Source organism: Bos taurus, chromosome 1 (genome assembly GCF_002263795.3).
Source record: "Bos taurus isolate L1 Dominette 01449 registration number 42190680 breed Hereford chromosome 1, ARS-UCD2.0, whole genome shotgun sequence".
NCBI classification, from domain to species: Eukaryota; Metazoa; Chordata; class Mammalia; order Artiodactyla; family Bovidae; genus Bos; species Bos taurus.
Window position 1 is genome coordinate 143,503,706 of NC_037328.1, and position 20,960 is coordinate 143,524,665.

At 52.9% G+C, this 20,960-nt stretch overlaps 1 protein-coding gene across 1 annotated transcript; it reads right to left on the reverse strand.

The window, feature by feature from the left end:
- Positions 1-10,429: 10,429 nt before the first annotated feature.
- On the reverse strand, positions 10,430-20,277 carry SIK1 (salt inducible kinase 1). Its single transcript, XM_024996648.2, has 14 exons — positions 20,144-20,277; positions 19,586-19,756; positions 19,024-19,140; positions 16,411-16,474; positions 16,087-16,248; positions 15,786-15,910; positions 15,436-15,559; positions 14,629-14,852; positions 14,230-14,376; positions 13,636-13,758; positions 13,315-13,531; positions 12,532-12,807; positions 11,617-11,851; positions 10,430-11,213 (listed from the first exon to the last, which is right to left on the reverse strand). Exons 2-14 carry the CDS (start codon positions 19,739-19,741, stop codon positions 10,847-10,849), a joined length of 2,337 nt encoding a protein of 778 aa, XP_024852416.1. The 5' UTR covers positions 19,742-19,756; positions 20,144-20,277; the 3' UTR covers positions 10,430-10,846.
- Between the last annotated feature and the right edge of the window lie 683 nt (positions 20,278-20,960).

Genomic DNA, 20,960 nt, shown 5'->3' on the forward strand with positions numbered 1-20,960 from the left:
CAAAGGAGAGTCTTTTCAATAAATGGTGCTGAAGCAACTGAACATCCATAGCAAATAAATATACTTCAACTGCTATCCAAAACCACAGGGAAAAGTCATCTCAGAGTGGATTGTAGACATGGATAGAAAAGCTGACAGTATAAAGCCTCTGAAAGGGAACAAGGGGATCCTCTCGACATTGGCGTAGACAGAGGTCTCTTAGGACATAAAAAAGCACTGACCATAAAAGATAAAATGATAAGTTGGACTTAAAACCTGCAACTCTACTCTGCAAATGAAAGGTAGGCCATAGACAGGAGAAATATTCTGTGTGTGAATGTGTGTGTATATATGTGTGTATGTATAGATACATATGTGTGTGTGTGTGTGTATGTACATAGATATGCATACATCTATACACACATTCCACCTGACCTGCCTCTTGAGAAATTTGTATGCAGGTCAGGAAGCAACAGTTAGAACTGGGCATGGAACAACAGACTGGTTCCAAATAGGAAAAGGAGTACGTCAAGGCTGTGTACTGTTACCCTGCTTATTTAACTTACATGCAGAGTACATCATGAGAAACGCTGGGCTGGAGGAAGCACAAGCTGGAATCAAGATTGCCGGGAGAAATATCAGTAACATCAGATATGCAGATGACACCACCCTTATGGCAGAAAGTGAAGAGGAACTAAAAAGCCTCTTGATGAAAGTGGAGAGTGAAAAAGTTGGCTTAAAGCTCAACATTCAGAAAACAAAGATCATGGCATCCGGTCCCATCACTTCATGGGAAATAGATGGGGAAACAGTACAAACAGTGTCAGACTTTATTTTGGGGGGCTCTAAAATCACTACAGATGGTGACTGCAGCCATGAAATTAAAAGACGCTTACTCCTTGGAAGGAAACTTATGACCAACCTAGATAGCATATTCAAAAGCAGAGACGTTACTTTGCCAACAAAGTTTCGTCTAGTCAAGGCTATGGTTTTTCCTGTGGTCATGTATGGATGTGAGAGTTGGACTGTGAAGAAGGCTGAGCACCGAAGAATTGATGCTTTTGAACTGTGGTGTTGGAGAAGACTCTTGCAAGTCCCTTGGACTGCAAGGAGATCCAACCAGTCCATTCTGAAGGAGATCAGCCCTGGGATTTCTTTGGAAGGACTGATGCTAAAGCTGAAACTCTGGTACTTTGTCCACCTCATGCGAAGAGTTGACTCATTGGAAAAGACTCTGATGCTGGGAGGGATTGGGGGCAAGAGGAGAAGGGGACGACAGAGGATGAGATGGCTGGATGGCATCACTGACTGGATGGACGTGAGTCTGAGTGAACTCTGGGAGTTGGTGATGGATAGGGAGGCCTGGCGTGCTGCGATTCATGGGGTCGCAAAGAGTCGGACACGACTGAGCGACTGAACTGAACTGAACTGATACACACATAGACATAAGACAATACACACATAAGACATAAGATCAATTTAATATGCAGAATATGTAAAGAACTCCTGCAACTTAATGAAAGAATTAAAACAACCTAATTAAAAACTGGCAGAGACATAAATAAGCTTGAAAAATAAAATGGCCAATAAGCACATAAAAAGATGTTAAACTTCAATAGTCATCAGGAAAATGCAAGATGAAATGAGAATAGCAGATCTATTAGAATGGCCAAAATTATAAAGATTGAGGCTACCAAGTGCTGGTGATGATGCAGAGCAACCAGAACACTCAAATTATGGGAAGGAATATAAACTGGTATACCCACTTTGGGTCATAGTCTGAAATCTTCTCATAAAACTAATAGCTATCATACCATATGTGTAGCTTCTACCTGTTACCCAAGAGAAACAAAACCTGTCCACGCAGACTCACACACTCATAGCAGCATCATTTGTAATAGCCCCAAACTGGGAACAACCCAAGCATCCATTGACTGGAATGGATGAACACCCTCTCCTCCGGCCTGGCCACACCCTGGAGCTCTACCTGGCTGTGAAAGGCTGAACTAGTGATGCTCATGACGCCTGCACGGGTCTGCATGCCATTCTGCCTCCTGAAAGTCAACAAACGGAGAACCCACACTGTATGACCCACTGGTGGGAAAGTCTAGGAAATGCAAACTGGCGCACAGAGATGAGAGCTGGAGCAGCTGCCTGGAGCCGGGAGAGGACGTGGGGCCTCTCCGGGTGATTAAACATGTATACTGGTTTCAGTGGTCATCACACCATCTTTGTCTGGTCAAAGCTCACTGATGACTGGCTCTTGGGACACCTCCTTTCTGGGTTCTCACATCCCCTTCAAATCTCGATCCAGGGCACCAGGAGTCCCAGACTTTACGTACCCTTTGCTGCTAGAGGTGGACACACCCACCAAAGGATGGAAGGTACGTTGCCCTCCAGCTGAATCAAACCCCCTCGACCCCGCCCCGAGACTGCTGGAGAAGCGGCACTGGCCTGGAACCCCCTCGCGGGCTTCACCCTAGCACACAGCTCCTCAAAGACAGTGGGGGCAGAGCTCTGTCACCTGGGCCTCCTGAGTGATGTGTCTACTTTTTACAGAACTCACCTTCAAATAAATGAAATGATGATAATTAAAGAGTGAGTCAGGCCGAGACTTGGGAGTTCCCCTAAGGGAGGAGGAATGAACAAGCTCACTTTTTCTCCCTCCACACTCCTCCTCCCCCTTCCCTCCCTCTTCCCCTCCCCCTTACCCCTCCACTGTCCTCCAGGCCCATCTGTTTCCCTTTGCCTCCTCTCACCACGGATGGTAGCCCACAGAGCCAGACCTGGAAAACCTAGGGTGGGTCCCCTAAAGACATCTCCATCCCAGATAACCTCTTCAGGACCCCCTCCCAAAGTCAAACGTCATGCTGCAGGCTGGCTGTGCTCCCCATGGGCATCTGAGACTCCCTGCTACTACTCTGGAAGGAAAATTAATGGGGGACTTCCCTGGTGGTCCAGTGGTTAAGAATCCACCTTCTAATGCAGGGGACATGGGTTTGATCCCTGGTCAGGGAACTAAGATTCTACATGCCTTGGGGCAACTAAGCCCATGCACTGCAACTAGAGAAGCCAGTTCACCACAAGTACTGAGTCCACACTCCACAAGGAAAACCCATACACTGCAAGTAGAGAAAGCCTGTGCACCTCAGTGAAGACCCAATATAGTCAAAATAGAGTTTAAAAATTAGAAAACTAATGGACTAACAATTTTTCCTTCCACCCCAAGCAAGTCATTCAATATCACATTAATCCAAGTCTATGCCCCAACCAGTAATGCTGAAGAAGCTGAATTTGAATGATGCTATGAAGACCTACAAGACCTTCTAAAACTAACACCCCAAAACGATGTCCTTTTCATTATAGGGGACTGGAATGCAACAGTAGGAAGTCAAGACGTACCTGCAGTAACAGGCAAGTTTGGCCTTGGAGTACAGAATGAAGCAGGGCAAAGAGTAACAGAGTTTTGCCAAGAGAACGCACTAGTCATAGCAACCACCCTCTTCCAACAACACAAGACTCTACACATGGACCTTACCAGATGGTCAACACTGAAATCAGATTGATTATATTCTTTGCAGCCGAAGATGGAGAAGCTCTATGCATTCAGCAAAAACAAGACTGGGAACTGACTGCAGCTCAGATTATGAACTTCTTTTTGCAAAATTCAAACTTAAATTGAAGAAGGTAGGGAAAACCACTAGACCATTCAGTTCAGTTCAGTCACTCAGTCGTGTCCGACTCTTTGCAACCCCATGAATTGCGGCACACCAGGCCTCCCTGTCCATCACCAACTCCCGGAGTTCACTCAAACTCATGTCCATCGAGTCAGTGATACCATCCAGCCATCTCATCCTCTGTCATCCCCTTCTCCTGCCCCCAATCCCTCCCAGCATCAGAGTCTTTTCCAATGAGTCAGCTCTTCACATGAGGTTGCCAAAGTACTGGAATTTCAGCTTTAGCATCAGTCCTTCCAAAGAACACCCAGGGCTGATCTCCTTTAGAATGGACTAGTTGGATCTCCTTGCAGTCCAAGGGACTCTCAAGAGTCTTCTCCAACACCACAGTTCAAAAGCATCAATTCTTCGGTGCTTAGCTTTCTTCACAGTCCAACTCTCACATCCATACATGACCATTGGAAAAACCATAGCCTTGACTACATGAACTTTGTTGGCAAAGTAACGTCTCTGCTTTTGAATATGCTATCTAGGTTGGTCATAGCTTTTCTTCCAAGGACTAAGCATCTTTTAATTTCATGGCTGCAATCACCATCTACAGTGATTTTGGAGCCCCCAAAAATAAAGTCTGCCACTGTTTCCACTGTTTCCCCATCTATTTCCCATGAAGTGATGGGACCAGATGCCATGAAATCTAATCCCTTATGATTATACAGTGGAAGTGACAGATTCAAGGGATTAGATCTGATAGAGTGCCTGAAGAACTGGACAGCTGTTCATGACATTGTACAGGAGGCAGTGATCAAGACCATCCCCAAGAAAAAGAAATGCAAAAAGGCAAAATGGTTGTCTGAGGAGGACTTACAAATACATGAGAAAAGAAAAGTGAAAGGCAAAGGAGAAAAGCAAAGATATATCCATCTGAATGCAGAGTTCCAAAGAATAGCAAGGAGAGATAAGAAAGCCTTCCTCAGTGATCAGTGCAAACAAATAGAGGAAAACAATAGAATGGAAAAGACTAGAGATCTCCTCAAGAAAATTAGAGATACCAAGGGAATATTTCATGCAAAGATGGTCACAATAAAAGACAGAAACAGTATGAGCCTAACAGAAGCAGAAATTATTAAGAAGAGGTAGCAAGAATAAACAGAAGAATTATACAAAAAAAAATCTTCATGACCCAGATAACCACAATGGTGTGATCACTCACCTAGAGCCAGACATCCTGGAATGCGAAGTTAAGGGAGCCCTAGGAAGCATCACTATGAACAAAACTAGTGGAGGTGATGGAATTCCAGTTGAGCTATTTCAAATCCTAAAAGATGATGCTGTGAAAGTGATGCACTCAATATGCCAGCAAACCTGGAAAACTCAGCAGTGGCCACAGGACTGGAAAAGGTCAGTTTTCATCCAAATCCCAAAGAAAGGTAAGGCCAAAGAATGTTCAAACTACTGCACAATTGCACTAATCTCACACCCCAGCAAAGCAATGCTCAAAATTCTCCAAGCCAGGCTTGAACAGTACGTGAACCGTGAATATTCAAGCTGGATTTAGAAAAGGCAGAGGAGCCAGAGATCAAATTGCCAACATCCGCTGGATCATCGAAAAAGCAAGAGAGTTCCAGAAAAACATTTATTTCTGCTTTATTGACTACGCCAAAGCATTTTACCATGTGGATCACAACAAACTGTGGAAAATTCTTCAAGAGATGGGAATACCAGACTATCTTACGTGCCTCCTGAGAAATCTGCATGCAGGTCAAGAAGAAACAGTTAGAACTGGACATGGAACAACAGACTGGTTCCGTATCGGGAAAGGAGAACGTCAAGCCTATACATTGTCACCCTGCTTATTTAACGTATATGTAGAGTACATCATGCAAAATGCTGGGCTGGATGAAGCCCAAGGTGGAATCAAGACTGCCAGGAGAAATATCAATAACCTCAGATATGCAGATGACACCACCCTTATGGCAGAAAGTGAAGAGGAACTAAAGAGCCTCATGATGAAAGTGAAAGAGGAAAGTGTAAAAGCTGGCTTAAAATTCAAATTCAGAAAACTAAGATCATGGCATCTGGTCCCATCACTTCATGGCAAATAGATGGGGAAACTGTGAAAACGGTGAGAGACTTTATTTTTCTGGGCTCCAAAATCACCGCAGATGGTGATTGCAGCCATGAAATTAAAAGACGCTTGCTCCTTGGACAAAAGCTATGACCAACCTAGACAGCATATTAAAAAGCAGAGACGTTACTTTGCCAGCAAAGGTCCGCCTAGTCAAAGCTATGGTTTTCCCAGTTGTCATGTATGGATGTGAGAGTTGGACCATAAAGAAAGCTGAGCACCGAAGAATTGATGCTTTTGAACTGTGGTGTTGGAGAAGACTCTTGAGAGTCCCTTGGACTGCAAGGAGATCAAACCAGTCAATCCTAAAGGAAATCAGTCCTGAATATTCATTGGAAGGACTGGTGTTGAAGCTGAAACTCCAATAATTTGACCACCTGATACAAAGAACTGACTCATTGGAAAAGACCCTGATGCTGAAGGCAAGAAGAGAAGGGGATGACAGATGAGATGGTTGGTTGGCATCACCAACTCGATGGACAGGAGTTTGAGCAAGCTCCAGCAGCTGGTGATGGACAGGGAAGCCTGGCATGCTGCAGTCCATGGCGTTACAAAGAGTTGGACGTGACTGAGCAACTGAACTGGGCAAGCAAGCCAGTTCCTCTTAGGTCAGGTTCTCTGGGGGAGATGAGCCCTCAGCTCCAGTCCAGAACTTCCATCACTCTATCCCCTCCAGATCCTTCCCTCTGTCCCCTCCCCAAGAAGTCAGTCTCACTCAAACTGACCATGTTTCTGAACACCCAAAAATGCTTTCTCCTAAAGCAGGGTGGGCTCTGGAGCACTGTCCCCTGGAGCTCCGGGCAGTAAAACCACACGGATATGGCACTGCTGCAGGAGGAATCAGCATTTTCAACAGAAGCAGGCGGATGGAGCGGGGCCTGGGCCACTCACTGCACTGGCCTTCCTCCCTGGCGGACATGTGTCCTCGGGCTGTGGCAACCCTGTGGGTACCCTGAAGGGTACTTCCTTCAGGGTCAGTGTGTTCCTGGGAGCTCTCCGGTGCTATGTTACACAGTTCGTGGTTGTTAGTGTTCACATCCCCCTGTGCGGAAGATGGCATTGTGAGGTGCACTGCACTGAACACGAGGAAGCCAGCCACAGCATGGTCACTGCCCAAGCCCAGACTTGCCATCATGTGCTTAAAGGACGTACCAAAGCCTAGTTCAGCCTCGCTTCACCCCGGGCCCCCCCAGGAATGCATACTTCCACAGCACTGACACCTCGTGAAACGCCCGAGGTGGGATTGTCCACATGCAGAAATGCTGGGAGAGCAAGCCGTAGGTTGTGGGGCCAAAGCACCCTTCACACACCGCAAGCTTCACAAGTCCCGTGGCCACTGGCCTCCTGTTCTGGGGACAGGAAAGGATTTGTGAGCAGATCTGTAAGCCCAGGACAGAGTCCTGACATCCCGTGAGTCTCCCGCTGAAACAATCTTTCTTCTTCTCACTTTGGTAAAATACACATAAAATCTACAATGTTAACTACTTAAGTGTATATTTCAGTGGCATTCGGTACATTCACATTATTGTGCAACAATCCCCACCATCCATCTCCGGAATTTCCAGCACCTCCAAACTGAAACTGTCCCCGTGAAACACTCACTCCCTCTCCATGCCCAGCCCCTGGCCGCTGCCGTCCTACTTCCCTTCTCTATGGGTCTGACTCCTCCTGGGACCTCTGGTAAAGAGATTACACAGTGTTTGTTCTTTTACGCCTGGCTCTGTCACTGAGCATCATGTGCTCAAGGTTCATCTGTGTCATAGCAGATAGCAGAATCTCCTTCCTTTTTAAGGCTGAACAATATTCCATTGCTGCCGTTTAGTCTCTCAGTTATGTCCAACTCTTTTGCGACCCCTCAGACTATAGACCCCAATCTTCTCTGTCCACGGAAATGTTCCAGGCAAGAATATTTAGAGTGTGTTGTTATTTCCTTCTCCAGGGGATCTTCCCGACCCAGGGATCAAACCCACATCTCCTGCTTGGCAGGTGGATTCTTTACCATGGAGCCACCTGGGAATCCCAGTCTTCTCAAGTGGCACAGTGGTAAAGAATCCACCTGCCAATGCAGGAGACACAAGACTTGCGGGTTCAATCCCTGGGTCGGGAAGATCCCTTGGAGTAGGAAATGACAACCCATTCCAGTATTCTTGCCTGGAAAATTTCATGAACAGAGGAGCCTGGAGGGCTACGGTCCATGGGATCACAGTCAGACATGACTGAGCACAAGTGTGCGCACGCACACACACACAGAGATTCCATTGTGTGGATGGACCACATTCTGTTAATCCACCCACCCACCGATGGACACTGAGTTGCTTGGACATTTTGGTTCTTGTGAATATGCTGCCATGAACACGGGTGTAGAGATAGCTGAGACCCTACATCCAGTTCTTTTGGGTCTATGCCCGGCAGTGGGATTGCTGGATGACATGGGCGTTGTTTATTTGAAGAACTTCAGTAGTTTTCCACAGCAGCTGCACTATTGCACGTCCCCACAAGCAATGCAGAAGGGATCCAATTTCTGCATCCTTGCAAATAGTATTTTTTTTTTTCAAAATGATCATCCTAATGGGTGTGAAAAGGTTCAAGAATTTCTTTTTTACCAAAAATAGAGTTGCCAGGCATCAAAGTGAAGAGTACCCTTTGTCTAGCAGCCATATCTGCCTTACTGTTAGAAAGTGGTGACACCAACTTTAAAAACTGGGAAATAGTTTGGCTGTGAGATTCTTCCGAAGCCTTGATTTACAGGTGGATCCAGAGAACATTAAGGCTGAAGAGGGAAGTATGAATGGTACCCTGGGAGAAGAGAACAGGCTGAAACCAGACCTGGCAGTTAAGACCTCCAGCTGATTAGCAGCGCTACCACCTGGGCTCAAGGGGTCTGAGAACCAGTAGGCCCACCCCCCAGCCCGGACCACCAAGCACCTTCTGCTCTAGCAGCTGAGAACCTGGGTCTGAGGCTCAGCGAGGCATGGGAGCTGGCACCTCGCCCTGTCCTCTAAGATCTGAGACTCATCGAACCTGGAGGGAGCGGCTTAGAAGGAGGGAGGCCACAAAGAACCGGGGGAAGAAGTCAAGGTTTTTTCCCCAAATGTTTTATTTAAATATTAAATTAAAAAACATACATCCACTAATCATTTGGCATATGTTTCTCACGTGAACATAAGAAATAAAATAATTCAGTTACGGTAAAAAAAAAAAACAAACCCAAACTATGTACATCTTCATCACACAGCACGGGGCCTAGGACAGGCCCCCGTGCTCAGTTCGCAGGACAGTGCTGCCGAGAATCCTACAGCACACGCGTCGCACACGCCGGACACAACACGAGACACGCCTGACAGCGACGAGAGAAAACTGCAGTGAGAGTAAAGTGCTTGTCACAGTTCTGAGGCCTTTGATCAATGGCATTCGAACAGATGCGTCGAGGGGTCGGGGGTGGGGGATGGCCTCGTGAGGGCTGATGGTGCCTCTGGAGGGGGCTGAGCTGGAGCCCCAGGGCCTCCGGCACTCTCCTGGTGCGAGTCACGAGAGGCTTGGGTGACTTGGCAGCCGCTGGGCACACGGAGTCCTTTGTCCTGATCCTGAAGCAGCCCCGGAGCAGCAGCAACAGGGCTGGGAGCCGGGAACACGCAGGCTGGGCCGCCTCCTGGGCCTCAGCAATCTTTGGCTTCTACAGGGGCCCCCTTCCCGAGCCAGCATCGCCCGGGTCGGCACCACCTGGGCCGGCATCACCCGTGCCTAACGCTGCAGGTGGCGAGAGCCGACGTGAGCTGAAGGCACCTGGGTTGGGGGGAGGCGTGGGGGGGACGACGGACGGCCCTGATCGGCCGCAGGGGTGGGAGCTGTGGCTGTCCTGCTCAGTCCAGTGGCTACCACCTGAGTTTCCCTGCCGGGTGAGCGCGCACCTGTCTGCTGCCTGCTGGCCCCGCCTCCACCTGGACCTGGCGCCAGGTGCGTCGTCACGTTACCAGAGAGGGATGTTCAAACCAGGAACACAAAAATGTAGTAAAAAGTATAAAAAATAAGTAGTGTATGTTTGCCTCCTATGTATATACATGTACAGTATTTGCTTTAAAAAAGGAACAAAGCTTGAACAACACTGACCTGACCTCTCATTTCACTTTCCTAAAACGAAAGCCCACCGAGCGTGGGGCCCGGACAGGGTGGGCTGTCCCCCCACCACCAGCAGCCCCACACCGGCCACCCCCATCACAGACTCGCCATATTGCACGTTCCCCTCCCCAGTCAGTTGTTCTTTTTGGACCCTGATAATGAAATGCATAAAAACTTAATTAGCAGCGGAAATAAGAGGTGCAGGAGGAAGAAACCTCCCTGGCTGACTCCCTTTGAGGGCGCCCAAGTGACCAAGGGGAGCCCCCACCTCACTCCATCTCACTCAGGTTCCTCTCTGCAGCCCCTCCGAAGAATCCTGGAAAACTAACTCCCGAGCTGTTTATACAACATGCTCTCGAAAGATAAGAAAAACTATCCTCTGGGTTCTGATTTCAGGGGAGAGAATTCCAAGAACTCGTAGATCGTCTTCTCCTGGACTGGAGGTTAGAGCTTTTCAAAAACCGATACATAAAGCGGAAAGTTCACAGTTTTCAAGTGAAGCATAAGTGTTTCAGGAAGTGGAGAATTGTGAAAAAAAAAAAAAAAAAAAAACAACACCACTAATCCACACGCACACATGCGCATACACACAGTGGAGACACACAGCTCACACCATGGTTTCCTGGGGCCAACTGGCCACCCCCCTGTGACCCTGCCCATACCACTGCTGGCTCCACCCACTGCCCTCCTCCCCATCCCATCCACCGGTCCCAACAACAGGCCCCTGGATTATTATTTTTCTTCAAAAAGTTTCCAGTCTCTACTCGGAGTTACAGTTGCTCAGTGCAAGGAAAAAAAAAATAATGATAATAATAATAAACTAAAAAATCCAAAACACCAAACATATTGCTTGTTTCGCTTCTGGAAAGTTATTGGCTTTGCGTCGGGAACCATCTTCACATACTCTGAAATTATTGCTTCAAGAAGTCAGCTGTCCCAGCCAGGGCCCTCACTGAACCAGGACGAAGGTGCCCAGCGGGCCTGAGGTCAGGTCTTCCATCTCACAGTCCCCATGGGGCAGCCCTGTGGGCTCCAGGCTCACGGGCAGCATGGCAAAGCGTGGCTGGGGGGCCGCTGCGGCGGGGCTGGGAGCTGTGGAGCCACTAATGCGCAGGTGGGCATCCAGGAGCTGGGCGGCTGAGGCCACCGGGGAGACGCCAGCCTGGAGCAGGTGGGGCGGCAGCAGAGGGCTGGGCCCCAGCCCCAGATCCTTCTGCAGTCCTGACATGTGGAGGGCGCCGTCGCAGGGGGCGAGGACCAAGGGGGCTGGCTGGCAGCTGGCTGGGGCCGTCGTGTGGTGCTGTAACTGGAGCAACCTGGCCGGACGGAGGGACAGTGGGAGCAGGTCAGTGCTGGCCAGCTGGTGGCTCGCAGCTCCCCCCGCCACCGGCCAGACTGCCACACGATCGGGTTTCCACCTGCCAGAGCTGGAAGGCCTACCCCACAGAACCACGGGCTGGGGCTGCTCAGAACACGCCATTCTGTGTGTGACTAATCCCTGAGCAATTCCTGACATTTCCTTCCCCCTCCTGCTTTCAGAGCAGCTCAGAGATGCCAACCAGACATGACATTCTTCCTCGCTGCCCCCTCCCTCCCGCACCAGCTGATGCACCCCGCCCCCGCCCCCAGCCACAGGGAAGGAGCTCAGGGCTAACGATACTCAGGAGCCCCGAGGTCTGTGAGCCCTGCCCAGGTCTCAGCCGGTGCCCACAGGCCTACCTCTGCTGCTGCAGCACGTCCTCCAGCATGCCCCTGCCCTCCCAGCTGCCGGCTCCACCGCCGTGCAGGCCTGGGCTCTGCGCGGGCAGCTGGAAGGCATGCGGGCCGCCCCGGGAGGCCCGGCTGGAGGACGAGGGCTGGCACACCTGGCGCGCCAGCCCCTTGATCTTGTTCAGCCCCAGGAACCCCTTGGTCCTCGCGTTCTTCCTCAGCTGCTGCCGGAAGGCTTTTAGCCCTGGGGGAGGCAAAACCAACACGTGTCCAGACCTGTCCCCCAGCCCAGAACCAACGGCCTGTAGCTCGCTGGGGCTTCCAGGCAGTGGGGGGGCCGCGTGGTGTGACATGGTGGGATGAGGGGGTCAACACTTTCCTACAGGGTCAAGGGGCCCTCTAGTCACCCCATCACTTCATGACAGCCCCCCTCCTACAGTTGGGACATCATCCCCTTTTAGGGTTTGGTTTGGGACAGCAATTCCAGCACTGAAGAAGCACACATCTGGGCAGACAGTGGATCCTTCCACTCCTGTGGAAGGCAGGAGTGAGCAGTACAGGGGGCCTCAGCATCCCACAAGCCTGGAGGGGGCATTGGGAGAGCCTGATGTAGACTGCCTTCATGGCAGAGGCTCCCTGACCATCCCTCCTCCAGGTCGGGACCTGCTGCCTGGCGTCTAAGCACCTCTTGGGCTTTTAGGACCACCTTCTAGAGACCCCATGAGTTTGTCCTAGAAGCCAGGGCATCTAGAACCCAGGCAGCAGCTCTGGCCCGCCTGGAGGGGCACTGCTGCTCTACCAGAACTGCCTGGAGAGAGGATAGCCACCTGCCACAAGGGACAAAGTGATGCCCTGCCCCCGGGGGCGGTGGGTACACTCGGGTCTCCCGGAGAAGGTGGAAGTGGGCATGAAAGAGAAAGTCACCTTGAGTGAGCGAGGTGTCTGACGCCCTCCGGCCCTCCTGGAAGCTGACGGGCAGCAGGGCAGCTCCTCGCAGGGCCCCCTGCGCCTGCAGCATAGGCGTGGCAGACTGGGTGCCCAGCAGTGGCGAGGCCAGTCTGAGTGGGGAGCAGGCACCCACAAGCCCCTGAGCAGCCAGGTGTCCACTGAGCCCAGCTAGGCCATCGCCCGCAGAGGTCAGGCAGCTGTCTGAGCTGGTGCCTTCACAAGGACTGGCCACGGAGGGTGAGACGACAATACCTGTGGGAAGCGGGTGCAGCTGAGGCCCTGGGGACCCTGAGGCCAGACCCACCCCCAGTGCTCAACACTTCACCATGAGTCTAAGCACTCACGCCTCTGGGGCTCTGCATCCTCTGCAGCGTCTCCTGCAAACCCGGCCCTCTGATGGGGCAGATAGCTGTATCCCCCACCACCCTTACCCTCAACTCTGTGGACAGGACGTCCGTGACAGGCAGAGGCTACCAGAGTCCAGGGAGCCCTGACAGCCAGCACCGGGGGCTCCACAGCCGACAGTGGAGCTTGCACCCGGGACACAGAGGGGCCTGGGCCAAGGAGCTGTCCTGCCAGCCCAAGGACGGCTAAATCCCCTCCAGCCCTGATGCTCGAGAGCTCCCTGTTGGGTGTAAGTATGGTCCATCAGGCCTCGGGTGCTCAGGAATGGCAAACCTGGAGCACTGTCATCAGAAGAGGCTGCCCCGCCCCTAAGCCCACCTGTCAGGTGTGTGTGTGGCCCCCAGGGACACTTACATGGCGGGGCGCCTGGGGAGAAGCACGTGGAGACCTCGGCCAGCGTGTGCCTCCGGCCTGTGCTGCTGGGCAGGGGCTCCTGCACCTCCTGCTCCTCGTCCAGGCCTGGGCCTGGCCTGGCCTCCTCGCTGATGGCCGTGTCCAGAAGGCTGCTGGGGGAGATGGAGCGATGCCGGCACACCCCGCCAAAGCTGGTGTCCACGGGGAACATTAGGGGCTGCGAGGGACATACACAGACCGTGAGGCCAGGCTCGGGAGAGTCCCCACCACTGGGGACCAGATACGCCCACCCCAGACGCCCCCCACGAGGTGCTCACACACCTGCAGGGAGCTGTGGAGGTCATAGTCCATTTCGGCCTGTAGGACAGACTGCCCCAAGGTCTGGGGCTGCGTGCACAGCAGGGCGGAGCGGAGAGCGTCTCCAGGGAGGCCTTCCTGAGGCACCTGTGGGCCGGCAGATGAAGACAGAGGCCGTGAGGCACAGCGGCGGGGAATGACCACCGGCAACACGGCATCACCTGACAGACCAGGCTGGTTTCTGAGTTAACGAGCCTCAGCTGTGACCGGACAGGCTCAGGACACGCGCACCCTCTCTCCAATGCCTTGCTGAGCAGGGAGACCAGGAGGAGCAGCCGGGAGGTGGCACCAGGGGCAGTGAAGGAACAGGGGGCTGATGGGCAGGGTCTGAACCCCAGCAGAGAGGCTGGCACCCCCTCTCCATCATGCCGTCTGCCAGCGAGCGGCTCACACAGGATCCCTATCCAGTGCCTAACGGGTGAGGGGACGTGACCTCGGGGCTCGGTCTGCAACCCCTCCTAGGGGTGTCTGAGAGGGGGACTCCTAACTTGGGGACACAGTCCAAGGCAGAGACACAGGTGGTGGGTGAGGAATCAAAGGCACTCGCTGCCCCCTCACCTCGAAACCACTGAGGTCTGTGCTCCGGGGCCTCTGCTGCCGGGCAGGGCCAGGGCGGGCTGGCTGGGTGAGCCGGTACTCCTTCAGCCGCTCCACGAGGAGGTAATAAATGGCGGCAAAGTGGTTGTAGCTTCTCTTCTGCAGTGACTGGGGCAGAGAAGAGGGTGGGGGTCAGAGAGGGGCTGGCAGAAGGGACGGTCCCTGACGAGACCACTCTGGGGTTATTCTGGGGCGGACGAGAGTACCCTTTCTAGCAGACGAGCAGCCCTTAAATGAGCCATGCTGCTCCCATTCTAACCTGGCTGGCAAGAGCCAGCTTCTCCGATCAGCCACCCAGGGAAGGCGCCCTCTTCCCCACCACGGCAGGCAGGCAGGCAGGCAGGCAGCCAGGCGGCTCACCTCCACGGTCTTCTTCCGGTCGACACCCAGCATCTGCATGATGCCCAGGGCCTGTTCGTCGTAGTCGCCCACGCTGGAGGTGTAGCCGAGCAGGGAGAAGCCTGGGCAGGCCGGCAGCACCAGCGCCGGCTCAGCCTGCATCCACCTGTGCTGCCGGATCTGGGCGATGGTGATGCGCTTGGCGGGCTCCACCACCAGCATGCGGCGGATCAGCGTCTCACAGTCTGGAGGTGGGAGCGGAGCGCTGAGTCTGCGCACGGGCCGCCCGCCCATGCGTTCCCACCTCCCGCCTGGGCTCCTGCAGGGCACACAGCTCCCCAGCAAATGGCAAGCAGACCAGTGACCATCCCGGGGAACACAGAGGCCAAGAGGACTGCCAGCAAGGAAGGCCACCGGCTGAGGGATCGGCCCCTGGAGGACGTGGTCCTCAAGTCCACTAGACTGAGAACCACCTAGAACCCCCGTCCTGTGTGTTACTAGGCAGCGGTCAGAGCGGAAGAGAGAAGCCCAGTGTGGGGTGGGTGAGACTTGGGACACTGGGTCCCAGCCGGCTTCCCAACAGCCTGCAAAGGGGCAGGCCAGCCCCATACGCAGGGCCCATAAGCAGCCTCATAGGCACCTGGTGAACACCCCACAGCGACACGGGACTGGCTGCCGGGCCCAACAGCAGACTCAGAAGACGGCCAAGCAGGCCTTGCAGGAAATGAATTCCTCCTCCTCCCCTCAGACTCTCATCCCAAGTTACCCAATGCATGGCCAGCAGGCTGCCAACCCCATGCGCCCGGAGGAGGCCAGGTCCTCACCTACCTCGGGACATGAAGAAGGGGATGCGGAACCGGCCTTCTAACACCCGCTGCCGCAGGGCCGGCAGGTTGGGCCCGTCGAAGGGCAGAGACCCGCACACGAGGACGTACAGCACGACGCCCAGGCTCTGCAGAAGGAGGACCAGGTCAGCACCTGTGCCCAGGCATCAGAGCCCTCCACCCTGTGCGCCCGTGCCCCCTCCGAGCCCCCAACCCTGCGCACCTGCATCCCCTCCAGACCCCCTCCACCCCCCCACACACCCATGCCCACTCCAAGTCCCCCACCACATGCACCTGAATCCCCCCCAGGCCCCCCCGCCCCACACATGTCCCATGTACCACCCAGGCTCCTACCCAGATGTCCAGCTGGGGGCCTTCATACTCCTTCCCCTCGAAGACCTCCGGGGCTGCATATGGGGGGCTTCCACACCACGTGGACAGAGGTTCTCCTGGGTTGTAGAAGTTCCCAAACCCAAAATCTGAGAGGCAAAGAAACAGGCGATGAAGTTGTGGCAGAAACAGCAAGGTCGAGGTTTCAAAGGCTCGTGCAAGAAAGCACGGACCCCTGGCAAGCAGGTACACCCCTCACACGGAGCACACTCACGGCCCCTCACCCGCAGGCACCCCTCCCACTGGGCACGTTCCTGGCCCTCACCCGCCAGCTTGATGTCCATGTTGTCGTCCAGCAGCAGGTTCTCCGTCTTTAGGTCCCGATGTACGATGTTGTGGCTGTGGCAGTACTCCACGGCTGACAGAATCTGCCAGAACTTCTTCCGAGCTTCACTCTCGCTCAGGTGCCCATTGGAGGTCAAGTAATCTGAGGAGGGACAAAACGAAGCTCTAGCCCCAAACCCAAAAGTCCAGTTGTTGCTCGGGGCACAGAGAAAGAATGCTGGGGAGACCCCACCACTGGAGGGGCGAGTGGGAACAAGTTACTACCATTTCTTTCCAATAGATATCAAAAATCAGCGTGGCTTACCAAACATTTCTCCATTTTTTGCAAATTCAGTGACAATGTACAGCATATCCTTCGTTTCCATAACCTAAAAAAACAAAGACCTGACGTTCAATCACGTGAAAAAGGAACATATCAATGTTTCAAGAATCCGCTTGAAATCCTGTAAATTTTTAACTTCTCCAGAATAAGTATATTTGTTATTTCAAAAAATAGGGAAAGAAAAGAAAAACTTCTGCAATAAAGAGACAAAGGGACTTCCTACTCAGGAAGTTTTTTAAAATCAGATGTGAGCTCCTCACTAACCTGTCCACCTCAATACGCATCTGCTTCCAAAAACATCTGCTCGAACTGCAACTTGCCTCTGCCATATTTTTAACTCACTTTCCTCACCCAAAGTGAAGGCTCTGCAGGCCCCAGAAATAAAATAGATGCTAAGAGTTCTGCGAAGCCTTTCTACTAGAAGCTGAGCAGACAACAGATTATCCATGCCTAGGGCCAGCACAAGTTGAATAATAGATAAGAAGTTCCCCTCCCTACTTGCGTTACTGACTGACCTGATACATTAGGCTGAGAGAGGCCGGCTTTGCCAGGTAAGCTATGAAAGACCATTCTCTGTACAGCAAACCACTCAGCGTGTGTGTCAATAGCAACAGCCAACGTCAAATACACCTGAAAGGTTTGTTTACTGATCCGAGAATTTTATTTCATGTTGAAAAAAAGATGTTTTTAAGAGTTTAAAACATAACTAAGAAACAAGGTCAAATTCAAATCTTTGGTACTGAAAGGAGTAAAACAGACTCATGTATTTTAAAATATTTCATTTTTTAAACTATTGAATTTGTTACAATATTGCTTCTGTTTTATATTTCCGTTTTTTGGCCTCGAAGTATGTGGATCTTAGCTCCCTTTACAGGGATCAAACCCACAACCCCTGCATTGGAAGGCAAAGTGTTAACCACTGGACCACCAGGGACTATTTCAGAGGAAGTTATCCTTATTTAAAAAAGAGCTCTTCGAGGTTCAAAATGTAATTATTCCTTTAAAAAGGTACTTTGAGCCATAAACTTAAAGAGAAGAGCAGACACAATGCAGTTTAGCTGCAATTGTAACTGCCTTGGACCTGTGTGGTGGAGGGACTTTGAGTTTATCCCCTTCCTCAGTTTAAAAAAAGAGAGGCAGAAAGATTTAAGAGTCAACACGTTTGAAGTTTAAAAAAAAAAACCTCGAGGAAAGAGTTGAAGTGTCTCTCCAAGGTTCTGGGGCCCGGGCCAGCTGGATGCAAATTAGACATTAGTGTCACAACGAGAGCTGTACAATCATTGCTGCCCACTGAGCCCGTCATCTTCCAACAGCAGGTCCTGGAGCGGAGCAAATTCATCCCCAGAAAAGACCTCAACGTGGATCCCAGGGGCCAGGCATCTGGCTACCCGGGCTCCTCCTGCCCAGGGTCAGCGGAGGACAGGAAGACAGGGAAGGCCCTGGCTCATCCCCCTCGGCAAAGTCAAAGGCAGGCAGGCTTTAGCCCACTCCTGCGGAAACGGGGTGGGCACATTGCTCAGGCACTGACATCAGCCACTGTGGAGGAAACATCTTATCTGGGCCTCACGACGCGACGACAACAGAAACAAAACATGAACCGGAGTGCACGTGACGTGAGCTATGCGCTTAACGACGCCGAGTAAACTGTCATTAGGGGAACACGAGCCTTGTGACTCCCTCATCCTTCATTGTAACCGAGGGCAGCAGCGTTCCCCAGGGTCACTTCAATCACAGTCCTCTCTCCACCTCGCCTTGCCAAGGGCACACCCCCCCACACACACATGGTCCTCTATTCATCGTGGATCCACAGGGTTTCATGAGACTCCTCAAAAGGAACTTATACCCAACACAACTGGGTGAATGCAAAGAACACATCCTTCCGAAGTGGATCTAAGTTCATTCTACAGAAGTGGCTGGCTAAGGAAGAGATCGCTCTGCTGTCCTAATAAAATCAGCACCTAGTTTCCAAAGGTACAATTTATTAGTCTTAACAGGAGAACAAAAATAAAGTCACAAAGCAAACCAACAGGCGGACAGGGTGAGGTGCGTTCTCAATGTGGATTAGATGTCAAGTTCCCTGCTCTCACCTGGGCACAGGTGTTTTATGTCTCCATTTCTGATGGGAGGGTTGAAACAGAAGAGACAAATGCTCACTGCTGCCTTGGCATAGGTAAGTTTACAAAAACTGGTAAGAGCAGCTAGTTTTAAAGTTTATTAAAAATCTGCCGAGGTAGAAGTGTCTAGACTCAAATTTGTCCTTTCACACTAAATGGTTGACTCTCAGCAATACAGAAATCCATGTGTTTTTTTTGTTTGTTTTCATAGTAAATTTAACAATTGACCTCCAACGCATCCAAAACTGGAGCAAGTAACAGTATCAAATAAAACTTAAATGAAGCAAATCTGGATTATAATCCAAAAGCAAGAAAAAATTAGTGCACAGCTCACAAAAATCAATCTTTTTACCTTCTACAATCAACTCCCTGACTCCCACCCAGCGAGACAACCTTCAGAAACTGTAGACTTAAGTTGTTGAAAATTAAAAAATGATACACTTGCCAGAAGTAACAGTGGAACGCACACTTGAATCCTTACCTGATAGAGCTTTATAATGTGAGGATGATTCAGAAGCTTCATGATCTGAACCTCTCGATAGATTTTCTCCAAATTGCTTGAATCTAATCGTGCTTTGTCGATTATTTTTATTGCAACCTACAAATTATTAATAAAGGATATTTTGTTGAAATAAAACTCTGCGTTGAGCTAATTTACACACTTCGTTTTTTGCAGGTTAATTTCTAAAACACTTCATGTCCCCAAAGGTCACAAAAACTTAGGGAGGAAAATAACAAAAGTAACCAAAAAAGTCAAAGTTCAATAAATGTCTTAAGTCTCTGCAGACTCGTTTTACAGGCTCCAGCTGCACTCCTGGGTATTTGGTCATTATCCTTCTTGCTACTCCCCAGTATCTGTACAATTTACGCATAATCATAACATATCGCATTTCTTTCTATACAGAACTGATAAAAACTGTCAGCGTTTCGACCTTGGGACGATGGACCCCACAAGGAGGGATTTCACCAGCTTCCCCGACTTCGGGGAAAGGGGGTATCCACCCGCGGAGGGTCCACCCCGGGGTTCCGCCCCCACCACGCACCTGCGTTTTGGTGACTCGATGCCGGGCCAGCTTCACCACCGCGAAATTGCCCTTGCCGAGGGTCCGCTCGATGTCGTAGAAGCCCACCCGGAGAGGCTTCTGCTGGCCCTGGCCCGAGCCCGCGGGGGCCGCGCTCAACTCGGACATGATCACCATGGTTCCGGGCCGCACCTACGGGCGGGGGGCGCGCTCAGCTTGGCGTCTGCAGACCCGACCCCGGGCGCGCGGACCCGCGGCCACCGCCCCCGCCGACGACTTGCTCCACCGCGAGACCCGATCCGGGAGCCGTGCGCCCCGCTCATACGCCCGCCGCCCGCAGTCGGATCCGCTCAGGCTCCGGGTCCCAAGCCCCGCGGGACGCGTGGACCGCGGCCCGCGCCCGTCTCCGTCCTGAGCCCTGGACCCTCGCTCCCACGGCCCCCAGCTGTCTGCCGCACAACAAAGGGGAAGCCGGCGGCGGCGCCCCGGCCCGAAAACCCCGCGCGCGCACCTGCGGGGCCGCCGAGCCCGCAGCCCCGAGCCCGGCGGCGGCCACCGGCCCACCGGGCCGCGCCTCACCTCCGCCGCCCTCGGAGCGCCGAGGCTGGGACACCGCTCGCCCCGCGGCCCCCGCCGCCTGTTCGGCCGTTCGCTCTGCCCGGCCGCCAACTGCTCCGCCGCCTGCCGCCCGGGCTGCGCCGCATGTCAGCTCTGAGCCGGGAGCCGCGCTCTCCAGCCGCACGCGCCGTCCGCCCCGCCCCCGGCCCCGCCCCCGGGCTCCCGGGCCCGCCCCGTCACTCCCCCACGCCGCCGGCCCCGCCCACGGCAGCCCCGCCCACGCCGCCGCCGCCGGATTGATACATCCCCATTGACGTCCTTTTGACGCCAGAGCGACGCGCGGCCGAGCGCCAGGCGGAGGGAGAGCGGGAGATCGGGCGGTTGCCAAGAGACTGGCGGCTCTGACGCGCGCGCTGATGAGGCCGTCGCCATGGCGACCGTGGGGCGGTGACGTCAGGGGCCCCGGCCGCCTGAGGCCCGCCCGCGAGCGCCCGCGCTCCCGCCGGCGCGCGACCCCTACCGGACGCCTAGGGCGCTGCGGGAGGCTTAACCGTTTCGTCCCCAGTGAGAGCCTGCCCTTCCTCAAACGGGCGCACGGCCGCCTTCGCGCTGGTCTCCCCCTTCTCGCTTCCTCCCAGCAGGCTTGGTTCTAGCGCGGTTCTGAAACTCCTTAAGTGCAGCACGGTTGCGGCTGCGTCCTCTGCAGACCCCTACTCCCGGGTCCCTATTATCGGGCTGCGAGTTTCATGTGTCCCCTAGTTTCCTTCGGAAGTGCTCGGCCTTGGAGCCTCAGGGGAAGTACCAGGTGGGGCCCGGGAAAGGTCACAGACGCGCAGAA